General features: G+C 53.4%; 1 protein-coding gene across 1 annotated transcript in view; it reads right to left on the reverse strand.

Moving 5' to 3' along the window:
• Positions 1 to 3,258: 3,258 nt before the first annotated feature.
• GPC3 (glypican 3) overlaps positions 3,259 to 23,990 on the reverse strand; it is a 148,299-nt gene continuing 127,567 nt past the window's right edge. Inside the window, exon 9 of the mRNA XM_044452720.1 lies at positions 3,259 to 4,229. Coding sequence (XP_044308655.1) covers positions 4,063 to 4,229 — 167 coding nt within the window. The 3' untranslated portion in view covers positions 3,259 to 4,062. The remainder of the gene's footprint in view (positions 4,230 to 23,990) is intronic.

A 23,990-nucleotide genomic window follows, 5' to 3' on the forward strand; every position in this document is an offset into this window, starting at 1 on the left:
CTTCTGTGTCCGCGCCGCCTGGCTTGGGACGCTGCTTGGCTTGGGATTGTTGTGTGTGGTTGCGTTCCGGCACCTTTTTTTTAACAAAAAAAGCACTACAAATGAGGCTTCCAAATGGCTGTAATGCACATTTGCTGCTCCGAAAGCATAAGCCACCTCCATTGCCTCTTGGAGGGAAGCTTGGTCTTCCCTCCCACCATCAAAATGGTACTTTCCTTGCACATGCGGAACCCTCTTCTCGCACATGTGCCTCTACAGAAGTGCCACGTATATTTATGCTTCCTAAATATCTATTTTTATAAAGAGCACCATGAACATAACAAAATACAAAAGAGCCCCTTCGGCCAGAACAGGGAAAAGATCACAGAAGGCAGAGGCAGAGTGGCGGGGGAATCAAGTCCCCCGTTACTGCTGCCACTGCTCTCAGCCAAGAGCCCAAGGGCTGCGTCTGAGGCGAGGAGGAGGAAGGCAGATGTTCTCCTGCCTGGAAAGGAACAGGCCTGCTTTCAGCCTTGGCCGGCTGCTCTTCGTCGCACAGAAAGCCTTCCAAGCCCAGCTGCCCTTCATGTCTCAGTAACCTCGTCCTCTCGTCGGCCGGCCTGCTTTTGCACTCCGCTTGCATTCCCAACCAAACTCTCTTGCAGAGGTTGCAGGAAAGAACCCAGGCGGCAGTTCAGAGAATCACAGAGCAGTTGGGGCGGAAGGGGCCAGGGGGCCGCGGGGGCCAGCCCCCTGCTGGTGCAGGACAAGTCACAGCATCCCACTTGGGGGCTGTCCGGCTTCTTGAGCATCTCCAGTGCAGAGGAGCACAAAGCCTCTCTTGGTAGCAGTTCTGCTGACAGTGAGGAAGCTTTTCCAGGTGCCTAGCCTGCACCTGATTTGCCATAGTCCAAGTTCTTTGCTCCACGTCCTACCCTCTGCAGTGAGGGAGAGGAGGTCCTTCCTTCCTCTTTGGGACAGCGTGTGAGGGGCTTGCAGAGTGCCATCATTTCCCTTGCAGTCTTGCTCCAAGACCGAACAGGTTCAGTTTGCATTCCCAGGTGAAAGCAGAAGGGCACTGCTGGCCTTCCGAAGCCCACGTTTCCAACTAGTTGCAGAAAGGTTTAAAAAAATGGCTCCAGGTCAACAGGCATCACCGGCGGATGCAGTGGAGCAAAGAAGCTCCCAGTGGGTGATTCCCAATTCACGGTGCTGGACTTTACACAAGACCTGGAGCAGGAGTACCTCACCGGGTGAGGAACTAAGCCTGTGAAGAAAGTCACGCCAGCGCAGGCCACAAAGGTCTACGCCCCAAATATTGTCGTTATGATGCCAGGACAACGGCAAGAGTTGGCAAGGGTTGCGTTTTTAAGATGTTCTCCGTGCCTTTCGATCACCTCTGAGCCTTGGCAGTCTGTGGGTCAGAAACCAAAAGTGGAAGCAGAGAACCTTTCAAAATCTCTTTGCACCTTTTTGTTACTTCGGTGAAAGTAAGAGGACTAGAAATTTGCTTTTAAAAAAAAGGATATTCAGGACAGGGCTCTGAACATATGTTTTGGCAACTCTTGCTGTAGTCTTTGAAGCACACCAGAATGCTAACCCTCCTGCTTCAAAGCCCCCAAGTCTTGTTCTCGGATGTGGGCTGCTATTCACTGGTGAAGCACTCTAGACATGCTCAATGGTACTCTGTCATGCCTGTCCTCCCACTGGGCTCACATTAAAAACACCGGTCCCAGGAGGAGAGCAGCAACAACCCCAGCACTTGCCAGATGGATGGGTGAGGGAACAAAGACCACAAGAAAACTACCTCGGGCCACCACGATTTGAAATGTCAAGCCACGTTCCTTGAAAAGACTTACACTAGGCAAAAGAAAGTGCTTCTTGACACCTACTACAAAACCCGACACTCAAGGATGTGAAAGCTGCTAGCACCGTTCTGCCCATGTTCCCCAGCAAAGGGTGCATCAAGGCGTAGCAAAAGCACTCTTGCTCTGATCTGGCGTGGCCTTTCCTAACGTTTTACATGATTATTTATTTCATGCCTACACCGCTGAATAGACAAATATATTGCCACACCTCTGATGAACACCACTCCCTTGGAAGCACACAATGGGATGGGGCAGAATGGGGGCGGGCGGAGGCAGAACGCCGAACAAGTCCCAGCAGCACAGTGCCCTGCAAGCAGCAGCCCTCGCTCCCTGTTCACGGCCTGGCACTTTGGTCTCCCCGCGGGTCCAGCTCTCTTCCTTCCTTTCCCCCACACGCACGCACACGGAAAGCTGTTTTGTTTCTGGACTGCTCCCTTTCTTGCAGAGGAAAGCTGTCCACACCCGGTTACTGCTTGTTAAAAACGCCCCACCCTCCAGAAGTCTAATAGTCCTTGCTCCGCTCTCCTCCCCCACCCTCCAAGTCCCTATAGCGGCTCCGGGTGGAGCTGCATTAAACTAACTACATCTTTGCGCTATAAATTGCAGGGTCCTCTCCCAAAAAAGGGAGTAAGCACATGCCTGTTCCCGGTGACATGACAAGGGCTGTGAACACCCATCACAGGGTCGTTTCCCCCATCACAAATGGGATCTCCATGACGTAATTTTGGAAGCGGCCTCCTACAGAGTCATGTTGCTGGTCGCTGGAGCACCTGGTGCATCAAGCCCAGTATTGCCGGCACGGGCTGGCAGCAGTGGCTCTCCAGGGAGGGAGGGTCACCCCCTAGCCCTGCCTAGAACTGCGGGGACAGAGCGTCCGCATTCGGCAAGCGCAGAGGGCTGACGGGCTGTGCAACACGGAGTCAAGGGGTGGGCCAGACATGTGAAAAGTGAACCTATTCTCTCAGCGATGCCAAGAGAAATAATCCAGTCAAACCCAGCACATTTAGCAGTAAGGCGCTCCTTCAGCAGGGTAGAACCACCCGTGGGAACAGGCCAAGGGTGATTTTCCTGAGAGCTGCCATTTTTCTGAAACCATCGAGCTGTTTCCAAGCTAGCAAACAACCTCTGAAAACTCTGCTAGGGCAGCTTCCATAGTTTTTCTGGAAACAACCCCAAATTTGAGATGCGAATCACGCCCCGTTGACCCATATGAGATGCTGCATCCAATTCATATACTTCAGTGGATGCTGGAACCTATCTTGCCTCCAGTCCATCATACTTCCGGAGCAAATTATATTCCAAAGAAGCCAAATTGGGGGGTTTTCATTATATTTTAGAGCTTTCTCTCGCCGAGCTCAAAAGACCATCGCCGAACACATGAACGCAACAGACGAGCAGAATGCTACCGAAACCATTTTTTAAAAAATTTATTAAAAGGAACATGCTTGCTGTCCCTTATTTTCTGGAAAGGATTTGGAACATGTCCTTACAGCATTAGGGTTCTCCAGGGTGGCTCACCTTTCAGCCATCACTCACTTTGGCAACAAGCAGTGCTGGACCATCCCGCTCCAGAAAACAAGGGCATCTGTGAAGTTCAGAGCCTCTCTCAGCAGCCTTATAAGAGAACCACACATTTCTCCAACTAATTTATACATGGTTCATAAATAACTACAACCTAGCATGAAATCCATGTAATAGCAATCCATGTGCCAACCTCAATGACCAATTTCTTACCGATACTCTTAATACTGGGCCAGTATTCAGCCCTTGGAGGAAAAGCTTTTCTCACTGGGGTAACTACCCACTGTGGAACTCAGGAGACTTTCCAGGGAAATAGGAAGCATCTCCAAGAATGATTAGGGGACTGGCAACTTACAAAGACGAGTGGAAGATGTTGAATCCAATTTACATGATTTTTTGCCCATTCCAATTAATGCAAGAAAAAAATGCGATTAGTTTTTTAAGAGTTAATGAGAAACTTCTTAGGGGATGCTGCATGGGTCAGTTTTTACCCATTTACAAATCAACAAGAAGACTTCCAAGCAATATCCAGGTTGCTAAGTCTGAAATGGGTCCCTCTCCGGTCATTCCTCTTAATGTATTTTTAGAAAGGTAACTTGTTTAGAGTCACTCTCTCCAGATGACTCGGAAGGACGGAGTTTGCAGGGAATCTTCACAAAGCTGGCTGTCTCGGAGGCAGGAGGGCTTCCGGTGCTTAAGCCAGTGGGAGGAGCCACACGGCTAGGATGACGGCCAAGACAGGGAGGTCCGGCATCACGTCCCCCGGGCCAAGGTTGTGAATCGCCGACACCTCTTTGCTTTCTTGATTCAAGAGCTGCTTGTTGGAAGGTGCGTCCTCAGTGCCCAGGTCGTAGGCCAGCTCTAGAACAAAGGCAAGTGGGAAGAGGACTCGATTAGGCGGGGGCATTCACCAGAAGGGATGTGGCCACGAGCAAAGGAGGCTTTGGGGAGGGCTCGAGGAATTCACAGACGAGCTGCGGGGACTTAGCCCCTGTGCCAAACCCATTTTGTGGACCCACGGCTATCCTTCCAGGCTGCTGGCTGCAAAATTTGATTTTTCTCACTGATGTGCGACTGGACAAGTACACCTTAGGGTTCATGCTAACACTTCATTAGTATCTCTTTCTCTCTCTCTGTTTTAAATTTGGTTTTAATTTTTGTACTGTAAATCTTGTACTGCACCTCTTATTGCCATTTTTCATGGGCTGTTGTGAACCGTCCAGAGAGCTTCACCTGTTGCGGGGAGGGGGATAGAAATTGAATAAATAAATGTGGTAACTTGCACCAACCCCAACATGCCCATAAAACCTGGCCTGCAAATTCCACGCAACTTGGGGCAACACGATCTGCTGCAGAATGCGAGATGGATTCATGGAAATCCAAATTCATTTGAATCCTTGCAGATTCCTCCAGCCTCCCTAATGTGGTGGCTTACCCTGACTTCCCCAAACTTGAGCTTTCAAATGTTTCAGACTACAACTAGTCTACAACTTGACTACAACTCCCATCAGCCCTTGCCAACATCAGTGGTGTGGGATGATGGGAATGGTAGGGCAAAATGTCTGGAAGGCCACAAAGTTGTCCCCCTGCTGCACTGGAAGATGGAATTAACTTTCCAGCAGGTGTGCATTGGCGACTGTGGGCAAACTGGCCCATGGCGGCCTTCCAGGAAGCACAACAGGGCTTTGGGTTATGCCCCTGGAGGCAGGATGGGCCCAGCACCACCTCCTGCAGTCCTGCTCGATCCGAAGGCCCCCAGTGGCTGTGCCAGGTGTGGGTGTCCAAGGCATCCCAGGCACCACTTTGGATGCATGCAGAGGATGTGAGAGGGGCTTTGCCTAGACCAGTTCTGGCCCCAGTCAGCCCCTTCCACGTTTTGGGGGATTGCAACCGGGAGCATCCTGAGGACCAGGCATGTTGCCTGGGGCTTGCAGTCCAAACCACCTAGAAGGCTCTGCGCTGGGGAACGACGATCAAGCAGATGAAAAGTCTTATGACATTCCCTACTCTTCAGCAGGGTTGGGTGTGGGTGAACAGGGAGGAGGTGGAGAAAGAGCGAGGGAGGGAGGCGGGGAGAAGAATCCAACTTGCGGACACAACATCCGAGTCCTGCCTATCTTTGCACATACGCCAAGGGCCAAGGCGAGCTGTTCGCAACAGAGCAAGGCAGGTCGCCGCAGCTGGCAAGGGCAGACTCGAGACACCCGCCGGTCCCCATTCAAAACAAACTTTCCGGCGGCTTGAATGGGGCTCTGCTGAGTGCATGTGTCTCACCAAGCGCTTTCCCCACACCCTGCCAGCTCTTCCAGGCAGGCGGTCCAAACCGGGCTCCAGCACTGAGCCAGGCCGCCCATAAAACAGGGCCGGGGGCCGGGCGGATTTCTGACAATCGGTGCTAATTACGCTCCTCCAGGCCCACTTCTCTTGCACTCCAGCACTGTCCTTTGTGCTCCAGATTACATAATCTGTTTACAATAAAAGAGAATCATTAGCTCAGCTGGCTGGCATTTTGGAGCAGCCGGTTCCCCTCACCTTGAGAAAAGAAGGGGGGCTTCCCTGCTGCCTCACAGACATCTCGTTCTCTCACTCTCTCTCTCTCTCTGCTGAAAGCCTCGAACATCCTCCACATTCATTGCCAGCTCGCTCCCCTCCCTCTTCCACTGGTGGCGCGGCCCCTGCCCGCGCAGGCCTTCGCGTCCTGCTGCAACACGCAAGGAACGGCTCCGGCCAGCATCTGCAAACCTGCACCCGCACACTCTCTGCGTCAACAAGGCAGGCGGGAGCGGGCGGGGGACCTTCCGCTGCGGAAGCGCCACCTGAGGCATGCCTCCGATCCTGGTGCGGCGTTCCAGGTAGGCCTCCCCGCCAGCCGGCCCTCTTCCCGGCTGCCTTTGCTTTCGGAAGCCTCTGCAAGGACAGCTGAAGTCCCAGCAGGTCCAGAAAGAGACGGGGTGACCTGTGGGGCTGGCAGAGCTGGGTGTGTACTGCAGCTGGCTTCTCCCCGCCTCTGCAGGCACGCGCTTGCTCCGAGGACAGACCTTCCTGCTCTCCCTCTCCCGCTCGCCCCATCTCGGTTCTCACTGCCATAAGGGCAGCACTCAACCAGGCAACAGGAGAAGGCAACAAAGACGCCGTCCCGTGCGGGGCCGGCGGCAGGCTTGCCTCCAAAGGAGCTGGGGGACGGGACCGCTTGGACGCAGGGGCTCTAGTGTCTCTCGGAGGGAAACGCCGGGTGCTGACTCTTCCCCCCAAGGCTGAAGAGGAGGCCCAAGCTGAGCAGCCCCAAGCGACTTCAGCATGCAGACGCCTGCCCCAAGGATGCCCAGCGGGTGGGAGACCTGCTAGCTGAGTTGCTCCTGGGCCGGCGCCAGCCACAGCGGGAGGAGGACAGAGGTGTCCACCAAGAGCTACGGCAAAGCAGTTCACCCGAAGCAGAATATCCCTGCCTGCACAGCTATGCACAGGGCTGGTGTGCCGAGTCACCGTTGCGAAGCTGGGAAGGCATGGGTCGTGACTGGATGGGCGGCCACATGTGGAAGCAGAGCAGGCTTTGGACTCAAGGGCCTCCCAAGCCCCTTCCAACTCTACTTCTATTTCAGCAGGTGTGGGGCGAGCGTGTCAGGCTGGGACCTGGGAACTCACCAGCTGACCTTCGGCCTGCCACTCACTCTCAGCCTAGCCTACCTCACAAGGTTGTTGTGGTGAGGATTAAAAATGGAGAAAGCTAGGTAAGTCACCTTGGGCTCCCTTCAAGAAGAAATTGTTGGGATGTCAAAGCAACGGGGGTTCTCAGGTTGTCTCAGCCCAGCCATCCAAATGTCCCACGGTTTAGTTACCAACAGCCACCTATGGAGCGAGGCTTGTGAACTATTGGTTATTTGGGGTTATCAACCATGGTTGGGCTCAAACCATGTAATTCACACTTCAAATACAAACCATGGTTTGTTGACAACTCATACTCAACCCTTGAATGGGGGCTATTGTGCCATCTGAACCCAGAGAATGACAAGAGCTAAGGCAGCAAGTGCAGGGAGAAACAAACCCACCAGTCACAGGAAACCGTGGGCAAGTGCTGTGCTTTTCACCCTCCTCCTCAAACGTCACGGTGTGGAGGCAGGGTCGTTTCATGCTCCTCTTGGGCCTGGCACTAAGCAGCAGTCATCTGCGTGGCCTTCAGTCCTGCTGCAAGACATGCCAATGTGTCTCCCAGTGGTCTTTACTCTTGAGGAGCCCTATTTCATCCTCCTCCGCACCTCGGCGGCTTGCACTCCAGGAGCCTTGCCGGTGGCCACCCCTGATGGAACCTCCCCACTCGCCCAGTTGCAGGGCAAAAGCAGAGCCTGTGCGGCCACCTGTTGAGCCAAATCACGGCTGAGATTCTGTGGCTCCCACTCTAGTTTAAAGGGGTGCTTCCTCCCAGAGCACTGTGTGAAAGTGAAGAGAGCTTCTTCTCACCTGCAAGAGGGAGGGAGGGAGGGAGGGAGGGGAGGAAGCAGGAGGGAGCCAGGAGGAAAATGTGCAAAGGAGGCTGCCCTTCCATGAAGTTACAGGTGCGGGGGCAAAGGCGGACAAAGACATGGCGATCTGACGGATGCAACCAGCCCGCAGGCAGGATGCTGCTGAGCATGACATCCCCAACCCTCTGGCAACAGCAAGAGCAGCAAGAGAGAGCAATCCGAGCTCTCTGTGGGATTCCCGAGTGCACTTGCCAGATTTTCTTTCACTGAAAGGGAGCCCTTCTCCTCAATGGGAAATGCAAAGTTCTGAATCGGCAGCACGGGGGTGCAATTCAGCTTCTGAACCTGCCAAGTTCACTCCATTTGGTCCCCCACAGCACTCATGAGACCATTTTTGTTACAACACTGCTTAACAACACTTTGTTGACCAAGCTGGCGTGGCTCGGAAAAGCCATGGCACCATCTCATGAGAATCACAGGCCCCACGCCAGGGCTGCCTTGATAGTGCTGCTGAAGTCCAAAAAGGCCTGGATTACCACCATCAGAAAGTAATAAACCAAGTGCCAGTTTCCCCAAGCAGCCTGCAAACTTCTGACCTGACAGAGTTCATGGACTACCAGTGATTTATAGAATCATAGAATAGTAGAGATGGAAGGGCCAAGAAGGCCATCAGGTCCACCCCCTGCTCTTGCAGGACACCACGTCACACCATCCCACTCAGAGGGCTGCCCAGCTTCTTTTTGAATGTCTCTGTGTGGGAGAGCCCACCACCTTCCAGGCAGCTGGTTCCACTGTCCCATTGCTCTGACAGTGAGGAAGCTTTTCCTGATGCCCAGCCTGAACCTGGGTAGTCGCAGCTTGACTTGATTATTCCGTGTCCTGCACTCTGGCACCAGCAAGAAGGGATGAGAGACCTTCCTCTTCGTGACAGCCTTTGAGGGACTTAAGGAGGGATTTCATGTCCCCCCTCAGTCTTCCCTTCTCCAGGCTGAACATGCCCGGGTCTCCCAGTCTGTCCTCACAGGGCAGAGTTTCCAAACCCTGGGTCATTTCTGTCGCCCTCCACTGGACCCTTTCTAATTTACCTGCATCCTACTTCCATCTCGATGCCCAGAACTGGACACGGTATTCCAGGTGAGGTCTGCCTAGTGAGGAGTAAAGGGGAACTGCTACTTCTCCTGATTTGGAAGTAATGCTTCTGTCAATGCATCCCAAAATAGCATCTGTCCTTCTGGCAGCTGACTTGCAGGTCACAATTTGAGGGTCTCTGGTCTACACCAACAGTATCGGCAGAGGTGCAATATGGGTGACATGCCACAAGTTGCCAAGTTGTGATTCCCAGAAGCCCTAGCTAACATTGGATTTGTTGTTCAATAACAGCTGGAAAACCACGGACGTTGATGAAAAAACTCCTTGGGGAGAGCATTCCACCAAGAAGACCCCCCCTTCTTGCCATCCTCACACTGGATGGAGTGGATGGGAGGCAGAGGACACCAGCATCTGGTGAGCTGCAGATTCTCCAGTCCTGCCTTCAAAACAAACTGGGTGGCACACCTAGAAGCTGGCCCAATTGGCTTTTCAGGCAATATGGCAGCCTAGCTTTTCTACAGAACCCTTAGTGGAAATACTTTTGCACTGACCTGGAAACAGGCCAGATTTCTAGAATTTAGGCTGTGCCTTTGGATCGTCTAAATCCTCAAGGGCAGATTTGGTTATTCCTGTAACCTACACCCAGGTCTGAAGAGGTCTTTGAACCTGCACTGACAGGATCCCGACAGCCTCAGAAAAACAAGCCCTTCTCTCATATCCCAGAGTCCTTGAACCAGGGCAGAGGTGCACTGGGACCTTAATGTTACTCATAAGATCATAATGCTGTGTTTTCAGAGATGTACTTTTCACTTTTTGAAAAAGTAGACCCCTAAAAAAATTTCAAGAATACACACCTGCATGTGTCTGCATGTTTAAAAAACCCTCCCATTTCCTTAAGAAATAGGGAAAAAATCAGGATCCTGGCTATTTTCTCTAAAGCCTACATATAACTGATTTTTTAAAAAGTTACCCCCAGGGTTTCCAGCACAGCCAATTTTTAAAAGTTGATCAGGGTGTGTGCCCTTGTCTCAACTCTTTTTTTCCTCTCTTTTTAAAAAAGCAAACTCACCTTAACTGAAGCAGACTCGGAGATTGTAATTATGGGAACGTCTCCTGGGGTAGATGGGCAAGCCCGGCCGATGAGCTTGAATTACTGAAATTAGCAAGGCTAATTTTAAGGTCACCATTCAGAGGGGCTCACGATTTGGAATTTCTTAATGGCCTTTTGGAAAAGAAGCCTTTATGCACGGTACAATCTCGGCTTCATTCTTACCTAAATTCCTTCTCTCAGGTCCTGTGAATGCCCTTGTTCTGCAGCCAACACAAACTTTGTCCAGTAAAATAATGTAAGGAACTCACAATGAAAAGAGCTTAGCTGTTCCTTTGCTCCTGTTATTTTAAAGCAGAAATAACTTTGGTTTCTCCCGATTTGGAGACAAAGCCCCGAAATGCAAAGCGGGCTCAGCTCGGGCTCCCCATGAAAGGGGCCCCAGAATATTCGCGAGTGCAAGTAATGGACTTATTAGAAGATGAAAAGAGGGACTTTGCAGAGCGGCCCAGACAGCCCCTTTAGTCCTGTCATATCAATGATCTTGCTTCAGAATCGCATTCTGTTTATATTTCTTCCCTGCTTTTCAACTGTTCCCCCTGCCTCCAGCCATGTTAAAAGGCTGACACTTGTAAAATGCTCATTTATGTATGGCAATGCATGAGGGGTCAGGCATTGTGGAACCTCAACCGAGGGGTGAAAGAGGAGAGAAGAAAGAAAACACACGCCACAGGCAAAGTGGGGGGGGGGTTGCAGGGGGGGGAAGGGGCTCCGGTCCGACTTTTTGACAGCAGCCGTTTGCCCCCCCTGCAGAGAGTGGGGGGGGGTTTAAAGGGGGGGGGGGGCATCAGCATGCATCCAGGGGATGATGGGGCCTGCCCTGGTGCAAGCCCATCCGTCCGCTGAAACAAAACGGAATTGTGCAAGGAACGGCGGGGCTTTTGTCAGGGGCGGCTTTCCCACGAGGGCGAGGGAGGCGATTTCCTTGCACGGTGGATGCCATTGCTGGCGAGAGGAGGGCAGCTCTGCCAGCCCCAGGCGCCGTGAGCTCCAGGCCGCATCCCCAGAGTGAAGTCACTGCCTTCTGCCAAGCTGAAGGACGCTGCTCTGCCGACGGCACTGAGGCAGGAGGATCTGCAGCCGGAGGGCCACCTTGTTCTCTGCCCAAGCCAGCCTGACCAGCAGCCCGGGTCCAGGGACGGGGTCCACACATCCGGAAAAGCACCTACGCATTCGAAGCATGCAGGGCGGCCATGCTGGATGCCCCAGGAAAAGCGGCTCTCCCTTCCCTTCCTTTCCCTGCCACCCCCCCACCTTAGTTTGGCATTTCCCCTTCCCAAGCAACGCTCTCACCGATGCCGCCGCAGCTCATTCCAGAGGGTCTGGCCAGGACGCACCAGATGCTGATCCCGATTGCCTGGGATGGGGCGGGGGGCTTGGAGTGACGGTGCTGGGCCCCCCTCCTCCACGGGCCGCTCCCCTGGGCCAAGCCCCACTGCCCGGACAGACGGAGGCGAGCAGTGCTCGTGCTTTCCTGCCACCCGGACTGCCAGTTGCCCACTCCGGGGCTGGGGGTCCCTGAGACAGTGAGGAAGTGCTGCGAGGGGCGGCCATTCGGGGCCAGTGCGCACAGGGCGCACATGCCACTGGGCTTTCGGGAGAGGGCGTTTCAAAGCCCGCCCGGCACCGGAGGCAGCACCACCAGGCCTCTTCCGGGGCCTTCCCTTGCAAGCTGCCAGGCACGGCAAGACATACCGGCGCGAGGTCTGTGCCAGGAGGGGCGGCAGGCCAGGAAGAGGCTCTGCTCCACTCCTCCTGTACCGCTGTTCTATGCGCAGGGCTCAAAATGCCAACCGCCTGTGAGGAGCGACTTCTGCACCTAGAGGTGGCTCCCAGACGTACGGTGTGGAATGAGAGGTGCCAAAAGGCAGCATTCCCAGCCATGATCCGGACCCGCCCCTCTGGCAGGATGGCTTGGCCCATGTCAGGCGTGCAGCCCATGGGCCTCAGGGGCTGCGGAAGGCCAGCTGCCTCGCCCTGGTTTTCCGGCTCTTGTGGAGTCCCCACCACACGCCCTTCCTATGGCTTTGCCACTGGCTTGTAGCTCAGATGTGCTGAGATGCGGGGCATTCTCGGCCCACTGCTCTTGCTTCTGGGCCTGCCCACCAGGGGGACGCACCCCGGGAGCCACCCTGGAATGAAGCTGGTCCTGGGGCAGGAACAGGCTCAGCAGCCCTGCTCCACAGCAGAATGGGACCCGTTGCCTCTTAAAATGCAAAGGTGGGGAATGAAGCCGCTTGGAAAATGTGTGCGCGAGCGCACATGTGTGGTGGGGGGGGGGAGACTTGGGAAGAGCAATGCTAAATTGCGGGGTCTAGTGCAACCAAAACCTACGCTCTCTCCTAGGGGAGGAAAGCGCGGCTTTGTTCTGTGTGGCCAGGGAGTTCCCATCCGGAAGCAAAGCACGGAGACTTGTTTTGCTCCCCCGGGAAACACCTGGCCCTGCATCGGTGCTGGCCAGCTGTGCTTATTCAACCCTCCACCCAAGGAGAGATGCTGGAGCAACTCTCTTAAAACTGGAAAAGGAGGCGTTGATCTTATCACGTTTGGGTTTCCAAATGAGGCTGAGTGGAATTCGGCAGTGCTGGAGTGGACTGGCCGGCAGACGGATTGCCATGTAAGGCAGCTTTCTGGGCCGGTCAGACCGACTGTGCCCATGCATCCCCGGAACCCGTGTGCTGCAGGACATAAATGCCACTCCGGCTGCAACCGTGAGCCCGAATTCGAGGGCCTCCTGCTTCGTGCACTGCCACTTGGCAATTGCCAGCTGTGGGAGTGGCTAAGGAATAACTTGGCACAACCTTTCCCAGTTTGGCGCCTTCCAGATGGGTTGGACTACAGCTCTCATCATTCCCAGCCAGCAGGGCTTAATGCTTGGGGCTTAGTGTTTAGACATTTTGCAGCACTGCCCACAGAATTTCCTCAAATTCCCAAATGCGCACACAGGCCCGAAAAGCTGGGGGACCCCGGCTCCTTCCAAGCTGCGGATCCTGGCCTGCCATTCCAAAACAAGCCAGGAATTCAAAGCCAAAGCAAGCCCTTGTTCACAAGCCAGGAGCCCCAGTTTGCACCACACGTGGCCCTTTCCTTCCAGCCACTCGCAGTGGTGCAAGCAGCCAAGCAGGAGCGAAGGCGGTTCTTGCACTGGCGCCCGCTTCCCCTGGGCTCTGGCTTGTGATTTGTTCTGTGCTGCTCCTGGCTTGCCCTCCGTCCCAGGCAGGCAAAACCCTACCTGCTTTCTTCTCTGGAAGAAACCAGGATGCCAGTCCAGGCAGACACGAACCCTGTTGCCTCGGGGCTAGCAAAGGGGCCACCACCCACCCACGGGTGGCAACCAAGCCAGCACGTGCACCGGGAAGGCCTGGTGAGGCTTGGCGCTATTACTGCGTCGCCGTCCCGGCCTTGTCCTCCTTGGAACACACACACAGCGGCTTCCAAGGATTTAGGTTAGAGCTCCGGTTTGAGCAGGGCTCAGGAGGGGCGGCTGCCACTTCCTGCTCAGCCGCAGGGTTCACTGGGTGCCTTGGAGCAGGTCCCTGGCCCTCAGACTAACCCCCTCGCAGGGCTGGCGTGAGGACAGAAAGGGAGGATGGAGAGAAGGCCGTCACTGCAGATTCCGTGCAAGAGGGAGGCAGGTGGGCTTCAAACAGGATAAATACACAACCTGGCCTGATTCCCGTGCTGGGATGCTGCCAGTCAGAGCAGGCAGTGCTGGCCAAGGCAAGCAAGGTGCCACAGCTGGCCCAAGCACAGCCTCCTGCGCTCACCTGAGGCTTGCAGGGGCTGATTTCAAATCTGGGAGGGACAGAGAATCTGGTGAAGAGGCAAGATGAGGTCTCCCCATCATTCTTCCGATTCCGTCGCACTCCCAAAGTGCACAGCGGCCATCAAAGGAGCCCATGGGCAATGGAAGAGACCCGCCGTCTTGGGCATCAGGAGCGTGCTGCCGTCGAGGCAGCTTTTGTCTCCTGTGCTGAATGCTCGTGGAAAAATAATCGGGGCAGGAAAAGAACAGAAACGCCCGCCAGCAGAATCCGTTCTCTGTAGGGAGCCAGCATCCCACTGTGAGCAGAATGCATCGCGGCTATTCCTGGCATCTGGCTGGGAAAGGCGCTTCTGGCCCATTGGAAGCTCTTCCGCCCATCTGTCTGCTGGACGGCTCCACTCCTCGTGGCTGGCGATCACCGACGAGCAGGTTCCCCAAGCTCCTGAGCTCCGTGCTGGAAAATGGAGAGCACATGCCATGCGTTCGCATCCCATCTTCTCTCTTGCATGGTCTGATGAGGCTCCCGTGGTCCTCCTCCTCTTCACTGCGTCTCGGAGTCCTCTGGGCTCAATTCGGCAGGGAGCCAGGGAGTGGCCAAAGTCATCCGGCGAGTCCCTGCAGAGTGAGGACTGAAACACAGATCTGCCAGGGCCAGTCCAGCACGCTAAACCACCCTGGCTGTCCAGCATAGGTGCAGCAGCAGCAGCAGCAGCAGCAGCAGCAGCAGCAGCAGCAGCCGTGGTCTCCAGAAAGCAACGGGCAGACACGAGGGACAGACCCAGGAGAGGAGAGGGGTGATCTCCATCATCAAGCAAGCAGGCCGAGGAAAATGGCTGCTCTGAGTCTGGAAGAGGCACAACCGGCTGACCTCCTCAGCTCGGGTCAAAGGATCCAGGAATCAGGACAATCCGACACCTTGGTAGAAGCCCGGATACTTCACTTCTTTGGTTGAAGTCCAAAACATGGGCAGATCTTTCCACCTGCCCATGCTTTAGAGCAACCTTCTCCAACCTGGTGCCTTCCAGTTGCCCCTGCAATTCCCATCATTCCCAAGCAGGACAGCCAAGCTGGCTAGGAATGAGAGTTGCAGTCCGACCCACCTGGCGGGCATCGTGCCGGGGGAGAGGAGGACGCTTCCGGATACAAGTGGAGACCCGGGAGTTTCATGTAACACGCTCAGCCGGAGCAGGGAGTGACTCTGAGGGCGGACAGATGGAAGGAGCGCTCTCGGCACACACAGCAGGAAGGCCGAACAGAGCGGAGAAAGGATATTGCTGATATCCCGATCATGAGCACCAAATCCCACGGGGCAACTTGAGCGGTGTAGCAAATAGCAACAGGAAAGGGCCCTCCCCACGCCAAACCTTTGGCAACAGCTGTGTGAAAGGGGGAGTTCCTACTGGAGGAAGCACCTTCCCGAATCCTTGGGATGCATTCAGTCCCCAAATAGCCACAGCAAACTCAGGCCCTGAGCAAGAAGCTCCCGAAAAGCAGGTGCACATGAGCCAAGAGAGAAAAATGGGCTGAGACAAGATGGCGGAGCTGTTGCCACGTCCTGTCTCACGCAGGCAGGACTGCCAGCTGCAAACAGGAGGGCTCATGGGAAGCAGGGCAAAAGTTCCCCAGCTAGAGCAACAGAGTCAGGCCTTCCCCCAGCCCAGAGCTCAGGCTGGCCCGTGCAGCTCCCGCTCCTCTGGCACTACATTCACACACAACCCTGTAAGGCAGGCTAAGCTGAGGGGCAGCAACTGGCCCCACATCTCCCAGCAAACTTCACGGGTGACTGGGGATTTCGACCCAGGTCTGTGGCCGCTGCGATGTTTTGCTCTGCCAGGAGCCACACCTCAACCCTTGCAGACCTGTTGCTCCATTAGACCCCAGGGAATTCCATTAGCCCAGCCGTCCAGTCTGGTGCCCCCAGATGCTTCCAACAACAGCACTCAGGATTCCTGACCACTGCCATGCTGGCTGGGGCCTCCAGGAATGGATGCCCTAAGTATCTGGAGGGCACCAGTGCGGGCAGACCATCTCGCCCCCTTCATAACAGTTTCCCTCTCCTGTTCCTACAGGAAAGTGGGCCCTGCAGCTGGATGCCAAATGCCATCTGAAGTCTCAAGCCCTGCCCAGGGTTCACATCACACACGCACCGGGAAACTCATCTTTGTGTGTCAAAGATCCGTATTTCTGCCACCGTGACTTGTCCGAACGGAAGGTGTTCCAAGCCTTAAATGTGTCTAACGCCTCCATACCGGCAGTTCCAGGAAACCTCTTGTCAAGACGAGTTAAATCTGGAAATAGTCACTGTATCCTAAGACCCTTCTGCGAGGGACAGAACATTACTGACACACGCTTTGATGAAACCGCTGCAAACGTGGCCACGTCGCTCATTTGCATTCTCCTTGAAAAGGGCCCCAGTTTGGCTGATGAATATAAATTTTGTCCAGCAAATGGGTAAACTTAAGTCTCCCCTGCTCCAGATGTTCTGGCCTACACCTCCCATCAGCCGGAGTTCACATGGCCAATGATGATGGATCAGAGGAGTTTAGGAAAGAGGGAGGACCACAAGTTACCAACCCCCAGACAGATCATCCGAGCTGGGACAGGGCAGGTGTCTATAGCCCCATCAATGAAGGTGTTCAAGGAAAGACTGGACAACCACATGCTGGGGACTACATGAGCGGAAGCGGGCTGGAGGCAGGGGTCAGACTAGATGGCCAGGGAGGTCCCTCTGTTTCTATGTTTCACACCTTTTTGAAGCTTGCCTTCAGCAGGTTTAGAAATACACAAAAGTCCTGCATTGCTTATCAGAAAATGCATGGCATTCCTCCAACCCTTTCAGCAAGAACCAGGGCTGAATATTCTTCAGGCACATAAATTCCCCTGCATCCAGCAGGAATCACTCTGCTCCTTTATGAGTCTCAGTAGACTCAATGATTGCAGAAACCCTGGCCTTTCAAAGAGAGAGGCGGGGAGAGGAAAAAGCAGCAAAGTCCAAATAGAAAGCATTTTTCAAATGGCAGCACTGAGATAACAAGCCGGGAGAACTGAAACCAGCCTCCAGAATTATTCTGCTGCTGAAAAGATTCTCCGGACATCTTTGGGGATGGTACCTGCCCACCAGTTAAAGGCCTAAGTGCCAGGAATCTCTTTTTGTTTTTTTAATTAATTTTTTTAACAATCCTCTCATTACAGCATAAACATAACCTGTTGATGCCAGTAACAAGAAAAACCCAGAATATACTCACATATATGCCTGAAAACAGGCCTATATTATCCTTAACTTCATACTGTGCTATTATTTAACCCCTTATCATATTATTTTCTATCCTAAAAATATAAAGGTCTCTTTTTGTGACTTACAGCATGCTAAGGAGGGTAACATCCCCTCTTTTGGAACCGGAATGCTGTGGGGCATCATTCTAAAATGTCGCATCTCAGCCTGCAGACAGGAATGCTACACCTGGACTACTTGTTTCCAAAATGGATTTGGAGTTTGCTTTTTTTGCACCTGTCAGTAAATTCAGCTCCATGTATGCTATTGTTTGATAGCACGTCTGGCATCCCAACTGCATCCCAGGGAACACCAGGGTTCCTCGGAATTTTGTCAGGGATTCTTCTGGGAAAAGGCTGGAATGATGAGAGGCAGTGTGGTGTAGTGGTTAGGAGTGTAGGCCTGGGACTGAGGAGATCTAGGTTCTAGTCCTCATTGGGTGTCTTTGGCCCAGTCACAGACTCTCAGCCCAACCTACCTCATAGGGTGTTTGTTGTGGGGACAAGATCAGAGGATGAAAAAGAAGCTTGCGCTTCTTTGAGTTTCTAGAAAGGCGAAAAGGTGGGATGTACATTTGATTCAGTAAATGGTGAGTTACTCTACCCGCTCAGCCACCCTTTGGCACCTGGCTCTGGCCAGTGGATCTTGGTACCTGGTGAAAAACACCAAAGGAAGCCATAAAGCAGGGAGCTCTTGTGACAGGTCTCTGGGCGATGTGCCATTGATCACCAAGGGTTTCTGCTGCATTCTGTTGGGCAATCACAGGGACCATTTTTAGCATCCACTTAAAATGTGCTGCTGGAAAGAGAACGCCGTTCCCTGTGATCCCAGCTTGGTTCTGAGGCTTGTCGCAAATTCCTAGCCTCAGAAAGCGCTCAGGGAGACCCTGCTGTTTAATGCTGAACGTGTGGCCTCCGGTCGGTGAATTATTGGGACTCTAGGAAAGAAACAAAATAGATCGGGAAGGGCTGAAGTTGCCCTCTCCCTCCTGCCCCCGGATCAGCCCTTCCCTCAGATTATACCCCAGGGTCTTCTCTAAAGGACCAGGGTTTCTGTAGCAATGTTCAGATGAGCTGTCTTGGAAGACAACTTTTTGGGGGGTGGGGGGAGGAGACTTGTGGCAGTTGCTACAAGCATGCAAGCATCTCCAATGCACGTAGAATGCCATGCGTGCCTTGCAAAGATCAGCCAATTCCACTTTCCTTCCTTGCACACAGAAAAATATAAATCATTCTCCGTTCAGATTCTTCCCTTTTAAAATATGTGGGGAGAAAAGTACAAACGAAGAGACTCGTTTTCCCACAGAAGTCTAGTTGCCACCGAGACTCGGGCAGCTGGGGCCAAAAAGAGAGAAAGAGAGACTTCTTTGCACCCTAAATCCTGCATATTGACAAAGAATTCTCAATTTCCAACAAAAATAGTATTTGAAGGGGGAGGGGAGAACAAAAATGTCAGCAAATGCACAAACACCTTCACAATAATCAGAGTGCGAGCACAGTATTTGAAGGAGGCATATGGTTCCAATTCTCCTGGAAAGCTGATCCCTTCGGTGTTTGGACTCGGCTCCCCTCCGCCCTTCTCCCATGTTAGGGAGGAATTAATGTCTTGTAAAACAGCACGCTCTTTCAGCCAGTGTTTCATTCAAATATTGAGCCATTAAGATCCCAAAATAAACAAACACTCCTGGCCAGCGTAACCCTAAATGCAGCATGCGGAAGAAATGCAGAAGAGGCCATGCGCTCCCTTGGCAGCTGCAAAACTGGATTCGGCCACCTGCCCTTAAGTGCCTTTTTAGGGAGCGCCAGCCCTGAGTGATCAACTAGGTAGCAACACTGCTAGGTATCTATGGCAAGTTGAGAATTGCTGCCAGGCGACCAAACAAGGAAGCTCTGCAAGTGGAGCCAGGGGGGAACAAAAGCTGCAGCCCTGCCTTCTGCAGCTGCCTATTCTAGCAAGTTCTTTCCACTAGCAGAGAAGATCTGCCTTGGGGACTGACACTAAGGAGGCTGTTTCAAGCTGGCTGGGGTTCATGGGAGAGGTAGTCCAATGCATCCAGAAGGCACCAGTTTGGAAAAGGCTGAGATATGTGAAGAAGCAAGAGCTCATAAAGAGCTCTCAGGCAACAGACACGTTGACTGAGCCAAGCAATGTATTCCAGCCTGTCCACCTGATCCGAGGGTTGGCAATTCGTTGATCTAGGCCAGAATTGCACACGTGGACAGCAGGTCACGCAGATCACCTGCTCCCTGATCCAGCCGGAGATGCTCTTGCTCCAAGCAGCAAGGACTCCTCTCGAGCAAATCCAGATCCAATATCGCAATACACTGCGATGTTGGGGGAATGCTAAAATTCCAGCCTGGAGCCGCGCGGTGCCATCTGTGAGGCACAGTGGAGCACATGGCGATGCGTACATGTGCTATTTTAAGAGGTTTCCACAGGCACCGGGTTGGAGACTATTTTTCGACACAGAAAACAGGAAGCGAAAGCCAACAGGTTTCTCGGATTGTGTGTGTTGTCCTCCGACCAGCGTGGTGGGAAACGGAGTCCCTGGGAGGTGATGCTGAGAAGAGGGAGACAGGGAGCAGGTCAGTTCCTGCAAAGCCGCGCATTGCCTCTACTCAAGAGTCGCGATTGGCGATTGGTGCCACATTTGCCATGGGATGTGGCACAGGCGCTTGGGCAGTTTTCCCAAAAGGGGCTAACAAACGCTGAGCAGAAGTGCAGAACTGCACCTACGGAAAGGCCGTGGTTTAAAGCAGGGATAGGTACGTGTCTAGGCCTCCACAGGTTGTCAGGCTACAAACCCCAACCTCCACCAGCTGGGGCTAATAGGAAATGCAGCCCAACAACTTCTGAAGAGCAGCGTGTCTCCACATGGTGTAAAGAAACTCCACCTTTTACACTGCCCTGAAATAAAACAGCTATAGCTTGGCATTTATAAAAACGTTCCCATAAAATCATGCAAGGTCCCCCAAGGATTTTTCATCCGCTGTCTCAGTGACTCTACCGGGGGGGGGGGAACCCCCTCTCCTAAGATAGGGTCTTATTGTGTCCATATTGCAGATGGGAAGCTGAGGCTGAAAGATGGCGGCATTCATGGCACAGGTCACGTTCCCAGTGGGCACTTTCCATCCCCTACTTTGTGAGCTACCAACCCCCTCAGCCCCTTTATGGGAGAAAGCGACGGTAAGCAAGGCCCTTCTTTGCCGTTTTTCCAATTTTCCAGCTCGACTTTGCGCAATTCATGCTGGATTCCCTGCTGTTTGTGGGATTTCACTGCCGCAAACAACCGGCCTGCAACTGATCGTTTGCTGCGATTCTCTGTGTGGGCACACGCCCCATAAGTCAGCTCCAACCACATGCTGTGAAGGAGATCCATTTCTTCCCTAATTAACTGCAGACATTGGAGGGTGCTAATTGGCTTTGGGGAAGCTCTGTGGGGGGGGGAGGTGTTCGGTGGACCCTCTCTCTTTGTGGCCAGAAAAACTCTGCCGTCTCCCCACAGCTGTTGGGGTAAAGGAGAACAAAACACGGGGGGGGGGGGGGGGACGGGGGGAACAACAAAAGGGGGGGAACACCCTTTCTCCCCCCCCCCCCCCCCCCCCTCTGCGCCCCCCCCCCCCCAATGGGCCCCCCCCCCCCCCCCCCCCCCCCCCGCGTGGCTGCAAGTCATTAAGAAAGACAACATCAAGAGATCGGTGGGTGCGTATTTGGCCTCCGAGATAAGCAAGAAAGCTCTTCCCCGCACATCTGATCCACACATGTCTCCTTTTGTCCGATGTTTACCAAGGCTGCGCAGAAGAGCTCCAACGTCCGCTTCCCCAGCATCCGACCCACTTGGTGTTTTATTTACCCTTGACACGGGCGCACACAAAGTTCCCCTGCACACACCGGAGAGAAAGCGCGCGTGAGAGGGTGCGGACCTGACAGGCAGTTACATACCTTTGCTTCCACTCCATTAAATACCAAGTAATTGTCCCAGATCAAGGGGAAGGAATTTATATAAGCATCTGGCCTCATTTTAAGAGACCATGTTTTCCTCTTTAAACTTGAAAGCTGCAGGGCTGATTTTATCCAGGTTCCGTTGTCTGGTCTTGGACAAGAAGACGTGCAGTGCTTGGGAGAGCCTGGACGTCAAGACCCAGCGCAAATGCAGGGGACTCCCCTGGCCATGCACAGGCACCTGATGGGGAAGACGGTTCCTGCATGCAGGGACTGTTGGCCTGCTGGTCCTCCATTTTCACTAGGGTCATAGCCAAGGGAAGTGGTTTCCAAAGCACAGAAAAGGCCCTGGCGCTTCCATGCAGGAAGCCCTCGCCTGGTTATACTCATGGAGCCATGGGATAGATGGGTCGGAAGAGGCCAAGAAGGCCATCAGGTCCAACCCCCTGCGGGTGCAGGGCTCCAGCTGCATCATCTGCGGCTCTCTGGAATTCTGTCCTTATCCGATAACAGAGACATGTGCCACTGACTGCACTTCTCCCTATCTTTTTTTACAGCCTTTTCATTTCAAAGAAGGCAGGCAGGAAATGCAAGCCAAGACTTCCAGAAAATGCAAGCCTTGGGGAGAAACCTATCCTGGTGGGCGCTTCACCTGGGGCTGGCTTGGCAACGTAGAGCCCTCCAGATGTTCTTGGACTACGTTGCCCGTCGTTATTAGCCAGAATAATCCTGGATCAGGGACTGCGTGAGTTACCGCCTGAAATATCTGCAGGGCACCAAATTCCCTGTTCTGTAATGTTATATAAGGACATATATGTATATGCACTGTAAGAGTAGGGACGTTTCACTGAGGATCAAGGCCAAGGTCATCCACCCTATTCTCCCCCTGACAGCTGTGAATGGAAGTGAGAGCTGGAGAGTGAAGGAAGCTGGCGGGAAGAAAATGGATTTGTTGGAAACATGGTGCCGGAGGAGAACTTGGAGAAGGCCCTTGACCGACAGACAAGCGAATCACGGGACACATCACACCGGAACTTCCCCTAAAAGCAGAAATGACACAACCAAGGCTGCCCTGCACATCATGAGGAAGGAAGAGAAGGGCATCACACTGGGGAAAGGAAGGGCAAAGAGGAGAGGGAAGGACTCCACAGAAAGCCCGGAATTGACAAGAGTTGATCAGGCTATCATGGACTGAGACATTTCAGAGGGTTCTTTCTTTCATAGGGTTGTGTAAGTCAGAGGCAACTTGATGCTACATATATTTTATAAATGGGGTGGAGGCTCAGATTCAGAAGAAACTGGTCTTCCTTCTGCTCTCTTATGCTGCGAAGAGGCCTGTACCTTTTGCAGCTTCTTCCTTATATTCTTTCAGTGCCAGGCAAAGATCTTCCTTTTTGAAAAAAAATATTTCAATAGTTAATGCCACTTGACCTTTGTTTTGGATTTTGGCCCTAGTTTTACTGACATTCTATGTTTAATATGTTGTAATTGGTTTTTATTGTGTCTTTATCTTGTGGCTGTGAGCTGCCCAGAGGTGCTGTGACACAACTGAGCAGCATACAAGTGTTTTAAATAAATAATACAGGGTCCTCCTCCCAAGACCCCTCTTGCAGCTATCGCGCTTTGGGCATCAAGCAGAAGAACTCAGCCCTAGTTTGTACCATGTACGCAGGCCCGTGCCTGGCATCAACATCCCCTCATGGTTTTTTGGGTTCCCCCAAAATTTGAGTCAGCAGCTGCATTTGGAATTCAGAGAGAGTGTTGTGGGTGCCCTCACAAAATGGCTGGCACTGGGAGAGGGGCGTTTCCCCGTTCATGAAATGGCTGCCACAGCAGCTGGGGCCTCTGAAGCCAAAAGCAGTGCAGCTAAAAGAAAACCCACGTGATCCAGAAGCCAAGGGCAGGGCAGGGTGAGGATGGGGATCCAGACACGAAGCGCTTCTTTGGGCCCACTTGGGGACAGTGTGCGGGGAAGAGCTTCCCTTGACAGCTTGCGTTTTATTTTACATAAAATTAGAATCAGGATGGGCAGAGGGGCTGGCAAGCAGTGGGAGAAAGGTGTATGTGCCTACTCAAGTGTCCATGTGCCACCCTGGGGATCTCAGCACAAGGCCGCTTTCTCCCTGCTGGTTTCGTGCAAGTGTTGATGCCAATCCCTCCAGGTGAGCGAAGGCCTCTTCATCAAACCCGGGGGGCGGGGAGAAGCATTCAAGCAGCAAAACCGGAAGCAGACAAGAAGTAACAGCAACCCACAGCACCCTCGACATGTGATCTGCAGAAATACCATGCTGGATGTTGTCGTCATGGTTCGCCCCTCCACAGGATCACAGGTTTCCGCGTGCTGTGCCAGCCTCGCCCAGGATGAGCACCCGGGGTCCACAGCCATTCCCAGCCCTGCGTCTGATGACTAAGATGCTGCACGAGCCTCACTGGAAGCGCCCCCAGAAGGATGTTGCGGTTGCAACTCGGCAATGCCTCTGTGGCCAGCCATAGGAAACGCAACGCCATTGTCCGAGCCAACGGCAGCATCCGTCTGCCCAGACTAGTGTGCTGTTCACTCAGGCCAAAACACACACAACTCTACAGTCCAACCAGCCTGTTGCTAGCAGGCATTCATCGTTTTGGGGGCGACTTCTGCAGCCAGAATGGCTTGAGTAAACCATTCAATTTAACTTTGGCCAAGGGGGATTCCTTAAAATACTGGGCAACACACTGGCAACTTCTAGGACGTGGCCTTGGCCCAGGGCAAAACCCGTGCTCTAGCCAGTCTCTTGCCCGTTACACACAGGAAAACCAAAGCAAAGGAGAGCGGAAAGGCTGAGCTCCACCGGAGGAATCACAGCAGAGGAAGAGGCCTGGCAGATCAAGCCAAGCGGGTCCCACCGCGCCCAGCCTCCTGCTCCCCACGATGCCCAACGTCCTGGGGGAGTTCACAAGGTTCGGGCCATGAGGGCATTTCCATCTCACGCTGTCGGGAGGACCAGCAGGT

This window comes from Varanus komodoensis, unplaced genomic scaffold (genome assembly GCF_004798865.1).
Source record: "Varanus komodoensis strain SLA01 unplaced genomic scaffold, ASM479886v1 scaffold74, whole genome shotgun sequence".
NCBI classification, from domain to species: domain Eukaryota; kingdom Metazoa; phylum Chordata; class Lepidosauria; order Squamata; family Varanidae; genus Varanus; species Varanus komodoensis.